Genomic DNA, 19,272 nt, shown 5'->3' on the forward strand with positions numbered 1-19,272 from the left:
ATTTCTTTTAATAGATGGGGCTACAAGATTTTCTAGATTAGCATTTTTTTTTTTTAAGATAAATGTGGGGTTGGGAGAGATCCTGTCCCCAATTATCTTGTCGTACTTTAGGATGTCCCAATGTTTATAAATAATTTTCTTGACGGTGTTAACCCCTGCACTATATGTGGTGATGATGGGAACTTTGATATTATATCATCGTTTATACGTTGTTTCTTTTGTATTGTTTTGTCTTTCAGTAGTATATTCCTGTCAATATCACTCACTGATTTGGTGATAGGGATCAATGATTCTTTCTTATATCCCTTTTCTATGAATTTTTTATTTAATATGTCTACTTCATTTTGATAATCTGTATTGATGGTGCAATTCCTACGGGCTCTTATATACTGGCTGTAGGGAATATTGTTGAGCCATATGGGTAAATGGCAGCTTTCCAAGGGGATAAAGCTGTTGGTGTCTGTCGGTTTATGATACGTTTTTGTGTGTAGTTTCCCGTTTTCAATGAATATAGTAAGATCAAGGAAGTTGATTTGTTTTTTATCAAAGGTTGGGGTGAGGTGTAGGTAAAATTCATTTTTATTTAAATTATTAAAAAAATTATTGAGGGATGGTACGTCCCCTCTCCATATAAAAACAACGTCGTCGATGAACCTTTTCCAGAGGACCAGACCCGCACCGAGCTCGCCATTGGGAAATATGGTTGGCTCCTCCCATCGACCCATGTACAGATTTGCGAATCGGGTCCCCATCGAGGTCCCCCACGTTTGAAGGTAAAAATCAGATCCATATTTAAAATAGTTATGTTCCAAGATAAACGTGATGCAGTCTCCAATAAAATTGATCTGTTCATCTGACATGGTTTGATCCTTTCTTAAAAAGTACTCTGTAGCTTCGCTGCCTTTTTTCTTGTCAATGACCGTATATAGAGCGGTCACATCTAATGTACCTAAGATAAAATCTGACTCCCATGGGATCCCTTCTAGGATTTGCAAAATATGTTATGTATCCCTCAGATATGCCGGTAATAATAAAACTTTTTCTTGTAGTAGGACATCCACATATTTAGATAAATTCGAGGTAAGACCGTCTATGCCCGAAATTATTGGTCTACCCGGGGGACTGGTTTGGTTTTTATGGATTTTTGGCAAATCGTAAAATATAGGGATCTTAGGACTTTGGTTGTTGATAAAAAGCATCTCCTCCTTTGAGAGGGCTCCCATGTTTTTACCTTTTTGAATTAATTGGTTCAATTTACATTTGTACATTTCGGTAGGGTCTAAAGTTAGTTTTTTGTAGGTTTTATCATCAGAGAGGAGTCTAAGAGATTCTTGATGGTAGGCACTATGGTTCAATATAACTAATACTCCAATATAACTATTCCTAATTTAATTTTTTACCTCATAGGAAACTCTGTAAAAATTGCATTTATTTTTTTCAGTATACCACTACATCATATGCAGTATTAAAGGGCTTCTACCACCAGATTTGGTCCTATTTAGCTGACTGACACTAGCGATGTGCTAGTGTCAGCAGTCCATAACAGTGTTCTTACTTATCATCTGTCTAATGCCGTTCACCTTAAAAACGTACTTTTATAGATATGCTAATGAGCCTCTAGGCGCTATGTGGGCGTCATTAGCACCTAGAGGGCTCCGTCCACTAACCATTTCAGCTGCCCATCGCTTCCCTCCAGCCCGCCCTGCTCCTGTTGATTGAAGTGAAACTTCTCAGTATCTCGTACCAATTCCCGCGCCTGTGCTTCTGTATTCGGCGCAGGCGCAGTGAGTGAATGCCGTGCTCCTGGTGCCGGCTTCCTCACTGTAACCTAGTTGGCGCAGGCGCAGTGAGGAAGCCGGCGCCGGGAGAATACAGAAGCGCAGGCGCGGGAATTGGTACAAGATACTGAGAAGTTTCATGTCAATCAACAGGAGCAGGGCGGGCTGGAGGGACGGGATGGGTGGCTGAAATGGTTAGTGGACGGAGCCCTCTAGGTGCTAATGACGCCCACATAGCACCTAGAGGCTCATTAGCATATCTATAAAAGTACGTTTTTAAGGTGAACGGCAGCAGACAGATAAGTAAGAACACTGTTTTGGCTTGCTGACACTAGCACATCGCTAGTGTCAGTCAGCTAAATAGGACCAAATCTGGTGGTAGAAGCCCTTTAAATGGTGCCATTAAAAAGTACAACTTGTCTCTCAAAAAAGAATGTGAATGGAAAATTAAAAAAAGTTATCTCTCTTGGAAGACAGGGAGTAAAAAATTAAAACAGAAAATGTCCCTGATTTACGAGAGAAAAATGCTGTACCTTTACAGAGGTTTCTTACGGAGGCTACTTTCACACTTGCGTTTTGAGCAGATCCGTCATGTATCTCCAAAAACGGATCTGTTCCAATAATACAACCGCATGCATCTGTCATGAACGGATCCAGTTGCATTATCTTTAACATAGCCAAGACGGATCTGTCATGAACTCCTTTGAAAGTCAATGGGAGACGGATCCGTTTTCTATTGTGCCAGATTGTCAGTGAAAACGGATCCGTCCCCATTGACTTATATTGTGTGCCAGGACGGATCCGTTTTCTCTGACACAATCTGGCACAATAGAAAACTGATCCGTCTCCCATTGACATTCAAAGGAGTTCATGACGGATCCTTCTTTGCAATGTTAAAGATAAAACAAACGGATCCGTTCATGACAGATGCATGCGGTTGTATTATTGTAACAGATTATCTTCTTAATCAATTGCATGACACATAGCCGCATGGAAAACACTTGTGCACACTGGTTTTCTGATGATGTAGTGTTGTGGTCCCTGGTACAACTACCCACACGTGATGATACTTTATGTAGGAGAAATAGTAGTGTGTACCCAGCATTATGTAATAAATGATAAAACGGTGATTCATTTGTTCACATTGGATGCAAGTACTAAGTGTGATGTTTAATTTCATCATCACTCTATTTTTAAGCTGTTTCATTATTACTAGCAGAAATGTGGCAGATTGACCTACTTCTTATGGTCCGACCACACAGCGCTGTCGTATGTATGAACTTCGATGAATTTGCTTTTCTTTTGAAATCCGCAGCCTGTCAGCTCTTTATGCAGGTTTCACCCTTTTCAGTGCATGCATGAGATCTGCGGCAAAACCGCACCAAAAACCACAAGTAACACATGTGGATTTTGGTGCGGGAATGCACGGAAATCCGTGCAGATTTTCTGTTTGTAAACCGGCACTCTTAGGCCACCTACCTGTACATGGGCGCGAATGAACGTACATGAGCGTTGGGCTACTTTCACACTCGCGTTTTGTGCGTTTCTGTGGCATATCGGCACCAAAATCTGCAATTTCTAACTGTGGATTCTGGTGCTGATTAGATGCAGTTTTACAGCGGATCTTGCCCTTCCATTGAAAAGGGTGAAACTTGATGGACTTATGTCTTTCCAGCCATATTAATTATTTAACGATGCAGATAAAATATAATTGACATGCTACAGATTTTTAAATCTGCACGGACACAATCTGCAAAGTGTACATGAGATTTGTGTAATCTCCTACACTTTGCTGCGTTTCACCCCCCTCCCCACAAAAATCTGTTAAGAAAAACCGTCCATATTCTGCAACTTGTGCAGGAGGCCTTACGGTGGCAGTGAACAAGCCAATGAGCGGTCTTTCAGCCCGCACCAAAAATCATCATTTCTGTTCAGCAAATCATCCTGTGCAAACAGCTCTGCTGCCCATGAACAATGATTTTCTACAGGGACCAGTGATCGCTTGTCCCCATACCGCGCAGATTATTGCAGCATGTAAATGCATCCCTCATCTCTGCTGATCCTATTGCCTGAAACATCACACCGTTTATGTATCTGTGTTTTCATCTGTAATATCATGCTAAAAATGGCTGGCATGTGTAATGCAGTAAGTACTGTTATGATTGTTTTGTTTCCAGGGTATTGAGGTCCTATTTATCAAGATGTCTAAAATAGAGAAGATGAGCATCCTGGGTGTGAGGAGTTTCGGGGTAGAAGATAAAGATAAACAAGTTATAACGTTCTTCACTCCGCTGACGATATTAGTAGGACCAAATGGAGCAGGGAAAACTGTAAGTTGAATTAGATGCTGCACATTTAGATGTGACCCAAGTACGGTACAATGGCAGAAAAAAAACTGTGCAGGTTTGTAGGGTGTTCTAATTTAATGTAAAATTTTCTAATTTAGTGTTACAGGTTTGTTGCAGAATATTTCTCCAGAGTTCATCTGCAGGAACTATTATTTCTCAGCTCTTTTTCCATATGTTTACAGCAAAATCTGGAGCAGAAGTGTTCTGCTTCATCTAAATGTTTCTGGGAATAATGGACTTTTTACTTATGCCCCGTAGCATGTGTCACACATTAAAATATTCAGAATTAAAGGGGTTGTCTCGCTTCAGAAAATGGCATTCATCATGTACAGAAAGTTAATACAAGGCGCTTGCTAATGTATTGTGATTGTCCATATTGCCTCCTTTGCTGGATTGATTGAATCATTTTTCCATCTCATCATACACTGCTTGTTTCCATGGGTTACAGCCACCGCTGCAGCGCAGATACGAGGTAGCCGGGATGAGATCTGCTTCACATGCATTCCTATCTGCTTTCCCATGGTCCTGGCCAGGCAGGCTGACACTTTTTCCTATAGTGTACAAGCACAGCCTCCACTGCTGGATTGTAGGGTGACAATAACGGCTGGAAATGAGCAGTGTATAAAAATGAAGCAAACCAGCAAATGAGGCAGTATGGGTAATAGCAATACATTAGTGAGTGCCTTGTATTAACTTTCTCTATATGATAAATGCGATTTACTGAAGTGACAAAACCCATTTAATGGCACCCGCATTCTGGCTCCCGCTCATCTATCTTTCAGTCCCTAGTTTGTTTACTTCCCGCTGGGTATGGATGTGGTCCCCTGAGATCTACAACAGATAATTCCACCATATCTTGACCTACCCTATTTTATATTAGTGTCTCGCTTGTATCATTGATGGATACAGAAGACCATGGGTAGATCTGCTGACACTAAGCTGAAAAGTGTTAGTGCCTCCTCTCAGCTCTACCCCTCCTGCAGACACGGGGCTAATAAGTTTTAGCTCAGTGTCCGTAGGATGCAGACATCTTTTTTTTTACGCAGGTTTGCAAAAGTTCTAATTTAAAGACTGGGCTACAGACTATCTTGAACCGGCTGTTTTCGCACACACAATAGGGGGACCCAAACCTGCTGCTCATTCCCCACCTCTGGAAGGCAAGGTTGAACAGCGGATCTACTGCTAACCGCCAGCGATCGGGTCACCTTAGCCGCTACTTCAAGAACTCCCCCATTACCTATGTAGCTGCCTCCCCAAGGGGCAGCACACCAATGAAGTTGACACAGCTGGAGTTAGGGTGGGCAGAAACCATCGGATAGGTAAGTATATTCCCTCTTTTTTGTTTCCTGGCCCAGGTTCTACAGAGTTAATATGTTCCCTGCTGCCCCCCCCCCCCCTTTCCCCCCAGTGAATAGCAGGGAATAGGTTTTTACAACCTCTAGTTTTCCCTTAGAGCTTGTGGCACCTTCCTCCTAGGCCTGTTGGTGCATTCCCAGCGGTCGTATCCCTCCTGGGGTGGTCGCTGTGCCGTCTCAGTCCTTCCTCTGTCCCCCGCTTGGAGGTGCATGGCCCCACTCCTACTCGAGGTCCCGGCTTTTTGTGGCCTACTAAGCTTCACCTTCCGGGCCTCTTGGGGTGGATGGGAACTGTCCTCTGGACATGAAAATTTTGCGCCCATATGTTCTCCTCCAGGAGACTGTGGGGTTGTAGGAACGTGTTCCCATGATGTCACTGCGCCCTCTGCTGGCGCCAGCTGCAATTGTTACTGGAAAACATACATTGATATATCTATTGTATATCTTCTTTTCCCCTCTGCATCTACAGTGGCTACTACTGTATGACCCCCTTCTCAGGTGGATTATTTTCACTAGCACTAGATACCATGGTTACTACTGTATGGCCCCTTTCTCAGGTGGAGTATTTAGGCTAGCACTAGATGCAGTGGCTTCTACTGTATGGCCCTCTTCTCAGGTGGAGTATTTGGGCTAGCACTAGATGTGGTGGCTTCTACTGTATGGCCCTCTTCTCAGGTGGAGTATTTGGGCTAGCACTATATGTGGTGGCTTCTACTTCATAGCCCTCTTCTCAGGTGGAGTATTTGGGCTAGCACTATATGTGGTGGCTTCTACTGCATGGCCCTCTTCTCAGGTGGAGTATTTGGGCTAGCACTAGATGTGGTGGCTTCTACTGTATGGCCCCTTTTCCGATGCAGTATTCGCACTAGCCCTACATACCATGGCTACTACTGTGTGACCCCTTCTCAGGGGGAGTATTGACACTAAAAGCATTGATGGCAATTGCATAACTTTCTTCCTCACAGGATGCATTTGCATGGGGTACTGGATCTAAAGTTTATACTACATTAACCTCTACTCCATGCGGAGTATCAGCCTTGGCATTGTATGTTGTATCTGCTACCGCATTTCCCCTTCTTATAGGTGGAGCGTTCACCCTGGTCCTAGGTGTGGTAATTGTATCTACATTTCCTTCTCAGATGGATCTCTTCCTCATTTTATGCTACCAACAGATGGCGTAGCTCTGACAGGTGTCGTCTTTATGGTGGCACTTGGTGCCATAGCTCACATGTCCACTCATTCCAGATGGCGCTGGTCATCTGCATTACATCCATCAACGGCTGTAGCTGAGGAGTCTACTCACTTCTAGTATGCACTAGTGCTGGCATAACCTACTCCTTTCTATGGCATTTATCTACCGCATTGTTCCCTGCACAAGTGGGGCATAGGTGCTAATATTTTATGCTCTGAGAGCATCAACATTGCCCCTTTTTATTGCACTGATGTGCTGCTGTAGTGGACATTCCTGTCCAGTTAGCATGCTGTGGGTCGCCTTCATTACTTCCCATTACTAGCCACTTGTTCATTCCTCTGGTTACCACATTCTCCCACTCAGGGGGAGTTGCTACATTATGGTGGTAGATAGTGTCTGACAAGTCTACAGACTTCCCATGTTTCAGGCATTGGCATCGCCTTGGCCTACCGCTAAGGTATTTTTTTCTACATCTCCCTGTTCGGTCTACCTGGTCCAGGCTGTTTTTCTGTGAAATGTCAGGAGGCTACACTCCTCCCTTGTAGTATTTACCAGATGGCTCTGCGTGCATCTGCCTACCACTTTGCCATTCTCCTTATGGAGCTCTAAGTTTTTTTCTAGCTCTCATTTTTTTGGCAAGTTTGGTCGATATGGTTTTTACCTTTTGGATATACATCTGTGAGTGTTTTCATAGTGATATCTCTAGATATTCCTGGTGACCATTTGTGATCTCTCACTTGTTGTAGGCTGCTCTCTTCTTTTTACAGTGCAGTTGCTCTGTCTCTGGTCTGTTTGCTCGACCTGACCAACTCCGGTAATGATATTGTCCTGGGTCCAGCTTCACTCACAGTCTTCCTTTTTCTCTGGGAACTGATGTTGGTGTGACTACACTCTGATGATCAATCTTCTTGACTGCATGGCTGACGGGGATGTTATTGATCCCCAGAGGCACCATTTTTTCCTACTGGGCTACTCCCCATTTTCTTGTGGTTTTAACTCAGTACAACTCATTTGTTCCCATTGTGGGTTTTTTCATCTACCTTGACGTTCACTTGTCTCTCCCTTGATGATGGACTATATTCCATCATTTTTTCTTTTTATGGTTCGGCCTACAGATGCTGTCATAATGTACCCGAGAGGGCATTCCAGGGCTGGTGAGGTTTTGTCTAGGTCCTCCTGTTGTTAGGTTTGACCAGGTCTTATTCATACCCGGATTCTATAGACCCATTTCTTTTGGTTGACCCCTCTCAAAGGTTATTTGTTCTGCAATCTGTGACATTTCCCCGCTCACGCCAGGTCTAAAAAAGTGGACATGGTGGGGAAGGGGACATGCCAGCAGGCCTGTCTCATTCATCATTTTCTATGCCTGTTTTAGGGATGGAAAATAGTCTAAATGTAAGCCAGCTGGATACGCCAAAGTTATTTAGAGGTCGGCGCCTTTTCATAACTTCAGCTGATCCACCGCCAGCCATGGGGGTTATTAAAGGGGTTTTACCATCTTGCTAATTCGTCCTCACCAGCAGCCAGCACTGCTGTTCACTTCCTGGATTCATGCTTCTAAGGGTCCATTCACACGTCCGCAAAATGGGTCCGCATCCGTCTGGCAATTTTGCGGAACAGGTGCGACCCATTCATTTTCAATGGGGCCGGAATGTGCTGTCTGGATACGCACTTCCGTTCCGCCAAATAATAGAACATGTCCTATTCTTGAACGCAATTTTTTATGAGAGTGCTGGCGATGTGCGGTCGCAAAATGCGGAACACACATTGCCGGTGTCTGTGTTTTGCGGATCCGCAAAACACATACGGAGGTGTGAATGGACCCTAAGGCTGGGCGGGATTAGGCAGTTTGAGTGAAGCCCTGCCACATCTCTTTCTGACATTACACTCCTTGCGTGTTCGTTCATGTTTTTCCTATTGCCACCGCTTCTCTCCCGAATCCCTGGGCCGCGCTTGCGCATGCAGCCCATGAATTCGAGAGGCGAGCGGTGGCTGTATCTATGGGATAGCATATGACAACAATGAGGTAGGAGGGAAAGAATTTTATCAAGAAGGGTGGGAATTTGCCAATACAATATATTTACAAAAATGATCACTGGCACATCATTAACAGATTAAACAGTGATCATTGTGATGGCAATACCCCTTTAAGACCGGTGTCTAAAACGCCGGTCTTAATAAATGACCCCCTAAGTGCTTTGAGTGTGGAGGCTTGACCTCAAGATGGAGAGGCTATTGGAAAAGTCAGTCTTTGTTAACAGGGAACAGCATACTTTACGAATGTATAGTAACTTGAGTATTTGGATATAGGTGATACAGTAAGATGATATGAAGATCTTCCCTTTATTTACAGAAGCTCTCCAGGAATTAGTTAAAATGGCTGCCAACAACATGTCCTAGAATGGAAGGAGGACTGGTTGCCACCACTTGCAGAGCTGCCTAGGGTTAATGAGGGGTGGGACCTCACTACACTGCTGTACAATAGATGGTAATGATGTGATCCTGCTTATGATATGCCATCATGGCTAAGCAACCTGACTTAATTATTGGTGAAGACTCACCAATTTGTAGTACATGTAAGGGTGGGTTCACATCACGTCTTTTCCATCCGTTTTGACGTATGGCATCAGTCTGAGGCATCTGTTAACGTATAGGTTAAACAGATGAGAAAAACGTGATGTGAACCTAGCCTAAGTGCCAGAGTGTAGTGTGTAGTGATGTCCCACCCTCTAGGGCAGCCATTTCTGCTCATTCTAGGGCAGGCTGGTGGTGGCCTTTTTCAATCGGTCCCTTCGAACCCCTTAAATCCCCTCCTGACCAGCGGCGTACATGTATGGCACTGCAGGAAGTGAGTTTCTGACAAGTGTCATAATTTTAAGGCGCTGATTGGCAGGCAAAGGAGCTGTGCTTGCCTGATCAGCTGCAGGAGCATGACTGTTACTGACAACAAGGACCCTGCTGTATCCACCAGCATTGGTATAAACACTGATGCAGGCTGATTAACCCCTTAGATGCTATGCTCAATGCTGACCACAGCATGTAAGGGGGTTTACTCTGACCCCATCAGTTCCAGGCTGGGTCTCATGGGCGAAATGTCAGTGTAATACTTGCAGTTTCAATGCATTACAATACCACATGTATTGCTTTGAAACAGGAATCATACCCTGAAAAGTTCCATAGTAGCGCAAAAATAAAAAGTAAAAAAAATTAAAAGATTCATGTAAAAATTGAAAAAAATAGTCATATTAGATATCGCCCCGTCAGTAACGACCAGCTCTATACAAATTATCTACCCTTTTTAATCGTCAGAGGACAGTAGAAGCGGGTCGCTGTTATGCAATATTCTCCTTTTAGACGCTGCCAAAGTCTTTGACCGCATGGAATGGGAATATTTGTGGGAGGTTATGGGTGCTATGGTGTTGGTCAGGGCCTTGTGACATGGGACAAATTGCTATATAGTTCACTGGTAGCTAGGATTAGAGCCAATGGGGGTATGTCGGCACAATTCGCATCAAATCGGAGTACGAAGCAGGGATGCGCTCTATCTTCCCCTACTGTTTGCAGTAGCCATTGAGCACCTGGCCTGTCTGCTACTTTCTTCATCTGATTGGAAGGGGTTCCCCTTCGGATCTCGGGAGGAGAGAGTTTCATTATATGTTGACAACATGTATGTAGGTGATCTAGAGAATTCCATACGCCTTATTATGCATGATATTATCGAATTTGGGAAACTGTCAGGATTAACAATTAACTGGGACAAATCTGTACTCCTTCCTCTTTACCTCCTTCCACCCCATGTAGACCTGTCACATACACAATTACAAGTAGCACAAAGTTTTAAGTATTTGGGAGTCGCGATTACACCGACTCTCATGGATTTTATTAAAGTTAACTTGGACCCCTTGCATACCAAATTTATTGACAAAGTCAGTATCCAGTGTAAGCTACCCTTGTCAGTTATTGCCCGGAGTAACTTAATTAAATTGATTTTGATGCCTCAACTGCTATATGTATTGCATAATTCTTTCATTTGGGTCCCGCAACGTGTATTCTACAAAATTTAGGGTTTATTCCGTTCTTAGGTATGGAAAAAGCATTAACCTAGAATACGGCTTGAAACACTCCAAAGAGGAAGGAGGTCTTTCTCTTCCCAACCCATGGCTTTACTTTATTGCGGCTCAGTTGCAACTCAAGGGGTGGGGGCAACATTCGGATCTAGGTCCCTCTGCCACAATACCTACCTCCATTATGAAGCAGAAAGCTCCTATTGCTATGGCAGAGCTGAGAAGGCCATCATCTCTCTCTGGGGGGTATCCCACCATGTCCCTGATGAATAAAACGTGTGAAAGTTTAAGATATTGCTAGGTATTAGGGGACACCACGCCCCTATGGCACAATCCCAAGTTACCAGAATTGTTTACATTGGAAGGCTTCTCCCCCTGGAAAGATAAGGGTACACCACTATCTACTCTTTCTTCATCAGAGTCAAACAGTCAGGGTTATTAAATCGTTTGCACAACTTCAGACTGAATTCAGCCTCCCTCATACAGTATTAATTCAGTTCCTACAATTGACACGCATATCAGACGGGTTGGAGCTATCGCCATCTTCTCCTCTCCTATTATACAGCAGGTGCTATGCAAGGGCAGCGCTAAGGTTTTGATATCACTGGTCTATAGACATCTTGATAGAAACACCCCGCAAGAGCCTCTGCCGATTAAGGATAAGTGGGAACATGACGTGTGTGTTCTCTGTCAGGAGCAATGGGACACTGTCCTAGCCCTAACCCATAGTCTAACCATCAGTGAAGCGCAGAGCATGTCCCAATTACTTTTACTACACAGAGTATACAAAACTCCCTTATTTCTTTATAAAATAGTTATTCTAGCTGACTCAAGTTGTCCCCGCTGTGGAGCAGAGGATGCTTCTTTGATGCATATGTTCTGGGAGTGCTCTGTGCTGGGTGCATACTGGGACGGGGTCCTGGGGATTATTGCCCAGACTTTTCAGATACAATTACCAGGAGACCCTAAAACATGCATACTAGGTCTCTTAGACCCTTCTGGAAGTGATACTACAGTATCTTTTGGCATTCAAAGAATGCTATTTCAAGCTAGTATACTAATAACCAGAGATTGGATACAACATAGTACACCTATCAAGCTTGAGTTTGTGAATACCATATGTAGGTTTGAGAGAGGGGTGTATATGAAGAGGACATGCCTAGCCAAATTCTTAACCATACAGCAGGGACATTTATCAGTACCAGGACGATCTACACAGGCACTACTGGGGCAACTACCTAATGGGGCAACTCAACGTTTTACAACACCTGGCCTGAAGTTTTTTTACTGGATGAAAGGGGTTGTCTAACTTCAGCAGATTACATTTATCATGTAGAGAAAGTTAATACAAGGCACTCACTAATGTATTGTATTACCCATATTGCCTCCTTTGCTGGCTAGACTAATTTTTCCATCACATTATACATGTCTCATTTGCAAGGTTACGACCACCCTTCAATCCAGGATTGGTGGCCGTGCTTGCACACTTTAGGAAAAAGCAATGGCCAATGTGCATTCCTATGGTCCCGGCCACCAGAGAAGCTAGTGCTTTTTTCTTTACAAGCATGACCATCTCTGCTGGATTGAAGGGTGGTCCTTACCTAGGAAGCAAGACATGTATAATGGTGGCTGTGCTTGCACACTATAGGAAAAAGCACCGGCCTATGTGCATTCCTATGTTCCCAGCCACCGGAGAGGCCATTGCTTTTTTCTTTAGTGTGCAACAAGGCCACCGATGCTGGATTGCAGGATGGTTGTAACGATGGAAACTAGAAGTGTATAATGTGGTGAAAAAATTTGAAATGAAGCAATTGGGACAATCCCAATGCATTAGTAAGTGCTTTGTATTACCTTTCTCTACATGATGAATGCCATTTACTAAAGTGAGACACCCCCTTTAAGGGATTTGCGGAGAATTGGAAGTTGCCAGGTTAGAGAAAATGGAACCCCTTTTGACTTATCTTCGGTTCCCTGGTCCACGCATTATTTCCATACCTAATTTTCCTCATGTGTACCTGCAGCAAACCCGCAGTTGTCTTCAACCATTCTGCTATACTTCTATATATCTTCTTCGCTGTGGTTGTCTCTCTGCAGGGTTGTTGGGGAGCATTTTTTGGTACCATTGGCACAAACTTTTGAAGTGAATGGGAGCAGCATTGGAGTTACACAGTGGGCTATGTTGTTCTGGTGATGACTTCTGGCATCAGAGCTACCACGAAACAGCTGATCCCAGACCCCCGCCCATCTGAAGATAGGCCATCAATATCAAAATTCTTAACCCCTATAAAGAGTTAAATATAGATGAGAAATTACTGTAATTTAAAACCAAAGAAGAAATTGTTTTCTTTAAGGGGGGATTTTCATATGTAGGATTTTTCTGACCCAATTTGTTTTCATCTACCACCAACAGTCCTGTGTTCCTGGGATGTAGTCAATACTGTCCATCATTAAGCAACTTCTGACAAGTTTACACGAGACAGAAAGTATAATCCTGTGATGTTTAGGCAACACGTGAAATGTCAAAACCTCAACAACAGTTTATAGGTTCAGTATTTATAAGCTTTTCCATTTCAAATTCTGTCAAAATCTTATCAGTGTTTACTCCGCAACAGACTACGAGCTAACCTTTAGGGCTCATGCACACAAACGTATTTTCTTTCCGTGTTTTTTTTTTTTTTTTTTTGCGGACCGTATGCGGAACCATTCATTTTAATGGAGACACAAAAAAAAAACAAAAACGGAAGTTACTCTGTGTGCATTCTGTTTCCATATATCCGTTCCGCAAAAAAATAGAACATGTCCTATTGTCCGCATTAGGGACAAGGATAGGACTGTTCTATTAGGGGCCAGCTGTTCCATTCCGCAAAATACGGAATGCACACGGACTTCATCCGTATTTTTTGGGCGGATCCGAGTTTTGCGGACTGCAAAATACATAGTCGTGTGCATATTTCACACAAGCGAACTTTCTGTCCGGATGCGATTCCTTTTGTTGAACCGCTAAGAAACCAGACTTAATCCTGACCCATTCATTTCAATGGGTCTGTGTACATGAGCGTCGTTTATCACTGATCATGTCGGTGTTCAGGAAAAATCACAGCATGTTATATTGTGCGTTTTTCACGCAACCCTGTCTCCATAGAAGTGAATGGGGGCTTGTGTGAAAAATGGATTGCATCTAGATGCACTGCGTTTTTTCCCCACGCCTCCACAACGGCACTACCTGGAGGGTACCTGCCTCTTCTGGGACAGGAAAACAACCCAGATCAGCGTATAAAAGCCCCCTCCACTTTACCTTCACCAGTTGTTTTCCTGTTCCTCAAGTGACAGGGTTTGGATCAGCGTGGTTGCGCAGGGCCTTTGGCAAGTTCTCTTGGTCTTCCGGAGCGCTCATGCCAGGGGGAAGGATCCCCGAGCGGTTGCTCCTCCTTCCCCTCTGGCATAAGTCAGGCGTGTGCTGGCTGCCCCGGGCTTCTGTTCCTGTGGTTTTGGCCGGGAATCATTGGTGCGGTGGTTGGGGGTGTTCCCAGGGCCAGGGAATGCTCCGATCTCTACTTCCAGGTGCGGCGCGCTGTGGAACACAGCGCAGGCGTGTGACATCATCATGCCCTTCCCGGAAGTGCTTGGGCCGGCAGTACCTGTGAAAAGGGAAGAATGCCAAGCGGGCCGCATTCTGCAGTACGGCATCAGGGACGTGGGAGTAGTAACGGCGCTTGCCTCCTCCGGACAGCCAGCATGTCTGCTCCTGGTGATCTGAACCCTACTAGAAAGGCCACCGACACCTCCAGGCCCTCCAGCCCGGTTAAGCCACTTCCCTGAGGACATTTTGCCTCCTCCCTGATTTTACTGATTCACCCTATATTGGACACTTCTTGGTGACTTCTCTCCTTCTAAAAAAAAAAAAAAATTATCCTCAGATTCTGTACTAACCTCCCCCCCTCCCCCTGCTGTTTTTTAGGGGAGGGAGAGCTTGCTATCTTCTGGAGAACCGTCACAAAAAAAGAAGATGCCAGATGTGTAAAAAGACGCTATCTTCTACTACCAAAACATTTGTCCCCAATGCATAAATAGAGTGGTCTCAGAGGAATCCCCATCTTTTGTGGATAGTTTAAGATCCTTAATTAAGGAAGAAATTGGAGCAGCCATTGATGTGAGATTGGCGGTAGTCTCTCCTAAACCTTCCACCTCCAGAGCAGTTCCTGCTGTGATTGATGAACATTTATCTAATCTGGATGAGGAGGAAGCTTCTTCTGATACGGATTCAACCTGTAGTATCTCTGAAGGCTCCTCGGGTCGCCCATTGTGTTCCATAGAGGAAACGGTGTCCTTACTTAAAACCATTAGGGCGACAATAAATTTAGAAGAGACTAAAGAACTGTTATCCTTCCAGGATCAGATGTTCTTAGGATTGGCGGAGAAAAAGAAAAGGGTTTTCCCAGTACACAAGATAATTTTTTTTATCCAGAATGAATGGAAGGATCCTGTGAAAAGGCATGCAGCATCTAGGATGTTTAAAAGAAAATATCCTTTTTGCAGAGGATGATTCCAGCTCCTGGGATAAAGTTGCAAGGGTCGATGCACCAGTCACTAGGATCGCCAAGAAATCTTTGTTTTTGTTGCCGTTTGAAGACTTGGGGATCCTTAAGGATCCTATGGATAAGAAATGCAAGTCCCTGCTCAAATGTTCCTGAGAGTCTTCTATGGCTATATTGCATCCTGACATGTTGGCCACTTATACAGCAAGAACCCGGTCTTTATTGCTGACTCAGCTAGAGGAACATATTCAGTCAGGCATTCCTAGAGAAGATATTCTCTGTTCTAAAGCAGGTTTCAAATTTCCCGGCAGATGTGGTGAAATTGTCGGCAAAAACTGCAGCCTTATCGAATGCCTCTTGTATAGCGGTGTGGTTAAGGTCCTGGAATGGAGATTCAGCCTCAGAAATAAGCTCTGTGCCATCCCATGTGAAGGCGATCGTTTAATCGGGAAAGCCTTAGATATCCTGGAGAAGGCTTCCGATAGGGAAAAAAAAGCTTTCCTACGGAGTCTAAGTTTTTCCATCAGAGACGTCCTGGATTTGATTGGATTTGATTTAAAAAAAGGCAGAATTCAGGGGCTTCATGGCAGTCTTCAAAGGGGAAAAATAAAGGATTCCTCTTCTCAGAAAAATCTTCCCGTCCAAGTTTTACCCAGTGACGCGAGAAGTCCGGTCGGGGGAAAGATAAAACAATTTTTTCAGGCCTGGGAACATATTCATGCCTTTCCCTGGGTGCTGTTTATAATAAAATCAGGATACAGGCTGGAACTATCCGGTACTCCCCCCGACGGGTACCTGGAAAATTTAATATTAAAGGGAGAAAAACAGGAGGCGTTAGAATCTCTGATCGCACTTTTCCTTCAAAAAGAAGCAATAATCCAAGTTCCTCCAGAAGAAGAGAAGAAAGGCTTGTATTCTTCAATTTTTCTAATCAAGAAACCGGACGGACCATTCCGGGCAATAATAAATCTGAAGAGTTTAAGCAAATTTATAACATACAAAAGATTCAAGATGGAGACAGTAAGGTCCACGATCAATCTATTATCCAGAGACTGGGTTATGGCAACAATAGAGCTCTCCGATGCCTACTATATTTAAGGATGGCGGTTTGGATTCAGGGGAGGATCAGTCATTACCAGTTCCAGGTCTATGCTCTTCCCAAAGAGTGTTTACAAAGGTCATGGCGGAGATTTCAGGTTTTTCCATCTGTCAAAAATTCTGTTGATTCCATACCTAGACGACTTATTGATTGCGGTCCCAACGGCAGAATCTCTCCTATTTCCGATGCAGATAGTAATCCAGACTTTGTCAGACCCAGGTTGGATCAATATGCAGAAGTCAAATCGGAAAGTGTTTCTAGGAGTACTTCTGGATTCTCACCTAATGTCCTTCTTACTTCCAGTAAAAAATCTGGAAGATCTGATTCAGAAGATCTCAAAATTTCGACATTTGCACAAGACCTCTGTAAGAGAAATCATGACAATTCTAGGTCTCGTGACGTCAAAAATATCTTCAGTAAAATGGTCTCAGACCCACTCAAGAACTCTACAGCCATTCCTTTTACGTTCCTGGGACCGAAGACACACCTCGTTGAACAAAAGATTCCTCAGGCTATCTCAGAGAAAGAGAAGATGTTCAATAACTTGACGTGAGAAGATGTGTCCTTCAGTATCTAGAAGTAACTAAGGCTACTTTCACGCTAGCGTTTTTGCTGGATCTGGCAGGGCTCAGCAAAAATGCTTCGGTTACTGATAGTGCAACCATCTGCATCCGTTATGAACTGATCCGGTTGTATTATCTTTAACATGGCCAAGGCGGATCCGTCATTAACTCCCACTGAAAGTTAATGGGGGACGGATCCATTTTCTATTGTGTCAGAAAAAACTGATCCGTCCCATTTGAATTGCATTGTGGGTAAAGACGCATCCGTCTTGCTCCGCATCTCAGGACGGAAAGCAATCCGCAGCATGCTGCGGTTTGCTCTCCGGCAGGAGAACTGAACGGAATGCATTTTGGAGCATTTCGTTCTGTTCAGTTACGTTTTGTCTGAATGAATGAGGACAAAATGGAACCGTTTTTTTTACGGTATTGAGATCCTATGACGGATCTCAATACCGGAAAGTATTAACCCTGGTGTGAAAGTAGCCTTGGGCTAGTTTCACACTAGCGGCAAGGAACTCCGGCAGGCTGTTCTGGCTGGTGAACAGCCTTTTGGATCCATGCTGCCGCTAGTGCATGCGTGCCCCTGGACTACCGCTCCGGCCCCATTGACTATAATGGTGGCGGGCCGGAGTTCAGGCGGCAGCACGGCAAACATGTCGAGAGGCGGCTGGAATAAAACTACGACGTGCAATAGCGGCAGCACAGATCCAACAGCCTGTTCACCCGCCGTAACAGCCAGCCGGAGTTTCTTGCCCCTAGTGTGAAAGTACCCTTAGGTTTCAGGAATTCAAATCAGTTGCTGGTCCAGTACCTGGTCGTGAATCGGATTAGAGCATCTAGCAAGACATCCATAACACGTTGGATTAAGTCCTGTATATCTCTGTGTTACAATTCAGGACTGAGGGACTATTCTACTACTTGGCTGCCTCGTGGGCAGAAGGGGCCTCTGCCTCCCTTGAGGATATTTGCCGAGCGGCTACTTGGTCAAGCCCTTCTACTTTTTATAGACACTATAAACTTGATGTACTGTCCAATAAGGACTGTGACACAATAAAGTGAATTGTATGTGGAGGCAGGTATTTTCCTCCCAGTGTGTGCTGCTGGACTAATTAACATTCAGGTAAGGCCAAACGCCGGACTGGATGGCAGGTGCCGGTCCGGGTTTTTGTTAACACCTAGCTGCCTTTAAAAGACAGCTGGGTTCATGCAGAGGGCATCTCTGTATTGGGATCTGAGGCTTGTGCCAGGGAGGAGGGCTTAGACCCATGTGAGGGGAAACAGGCCGACTAAAGCCTGCTGATGGACTCTTATTGGCAGAACAGGCCGCATGGTGTGAACTGACACCAATACTGCAAGGTGATTTTTTTTTTGCTTGAAAGTGTTTTTTTGTTCTGTGAACTTTCTAATGTGTGAATAAACACTGAACTTTTGGTTTACAAACTGGTTGGTGCCTCTATACTGCATCCGCTTATCCTGTTTACCAAAGCGAATCCCCACAGGCCCTATCCTTTGGCAGGAAGGTTTTGTCTGCTGTGGTCCCCCCCTGATTTGATTCTTTGTTATTACTCCAGGTAGTGCCGTTGTGGAGGCATGGGGAAAAGATTAAAACGACTCTTTTCCTTTAGCCTCCACAACGGCTCGGGGAATTCCTACCCTTTTTTGTTTGGATTTATTTTTGTCGGTTGGCAGTTGACCCTTTTAATTTGTATTGTTATGTTGATTAACCTTATTAAATGATGCATCTGTTTTTGAGTCCTATGCTATTAACTGGTGAAGGTAAAGGGGAGGGGGCTTTTATACGCTAATCTCGGTTGTTTTCCTGTCTGTGAAGAAGCGGGTACCCTCCAGGTAGTGCCGTTGTGGAGGCTAAAGGAAAATCCAATTACCGGTAAGAGTAATTTTACATCTTTCACTGATGGTTGCTAGGAGATGTAGATTGTTATTCTATAGTTTTTCTATAGAAAAAAACTGATTACATCCGCATGGAAAAAAACTGGAACAGTGAACGCAATCACAGACAAACCTGATTGAACTTGCGTGGAAAGCCATCAGTTTTTCCTGAAACAGAGCCTGACTTATTCTGTATCACTCATGTTAAATAAGCCTTTTATATAACAGGGAATTCATACCCCAAAATATGTTTCTTCCTTTAACCCCGCAGAGGGGAGACCAGGTATCTGTGGAGACTTAATGGCAATGCTCTATGAGAATATAATATGCAAAGAGACAGTCTCACGAGTGCCATCCCCTGAAAGTGGATATATGACTGTTTAACAAGCCTTGGAACATGACAAGGGAAAATAGATATAATCTAAGCCAGATATCATCTACAGATAGT

At 44.1% G+C, this 19,272-nt stretch overlaps 1 protein-coding gene across 4 annotated transcripts in view; it reads left to right on the forward strand.

Annotated features, from left to right (window-relative positions):
* The window catches only part of RAD50 (RAD50 double strand break repair protein), a 362,910-nt gene that overhangs the window by 16,853 nt on the left and 326,785 nt on the right, over positions 1–19,272 (forward strand). For all 4 annotated transcript variants that reach the window (XM_040405264.1, XM_040405258.1, XM_040405281.1 and 1 more), the window contains exon 2: positions 3,956–4,108. In XM_040405264.1, coding sequence (XP_040261198.1) covers positions 3,980–4,108 — 129 coding nt within the window. In that variant the 5' untranslated portion in view covers positions 3,956–3,979. The remainder of the gene's footprint in view (positions 1–3,955; positions 4,109–19,272) is intronic.

The sequence above is a fragment of the Bufo bufo genome, chromosome 1 (genome assembly GCF_905171765.1).
Source record: "Bufo bufo chromosome 1, aBufBuf1.1, whole genome shotgun sequence".
NCBI classification, from domain to species: Eukaryota; Metazoa; Chordata; class Amphibia; order Anura; family Bufonidae; genus Bufo; species Bufo bufo.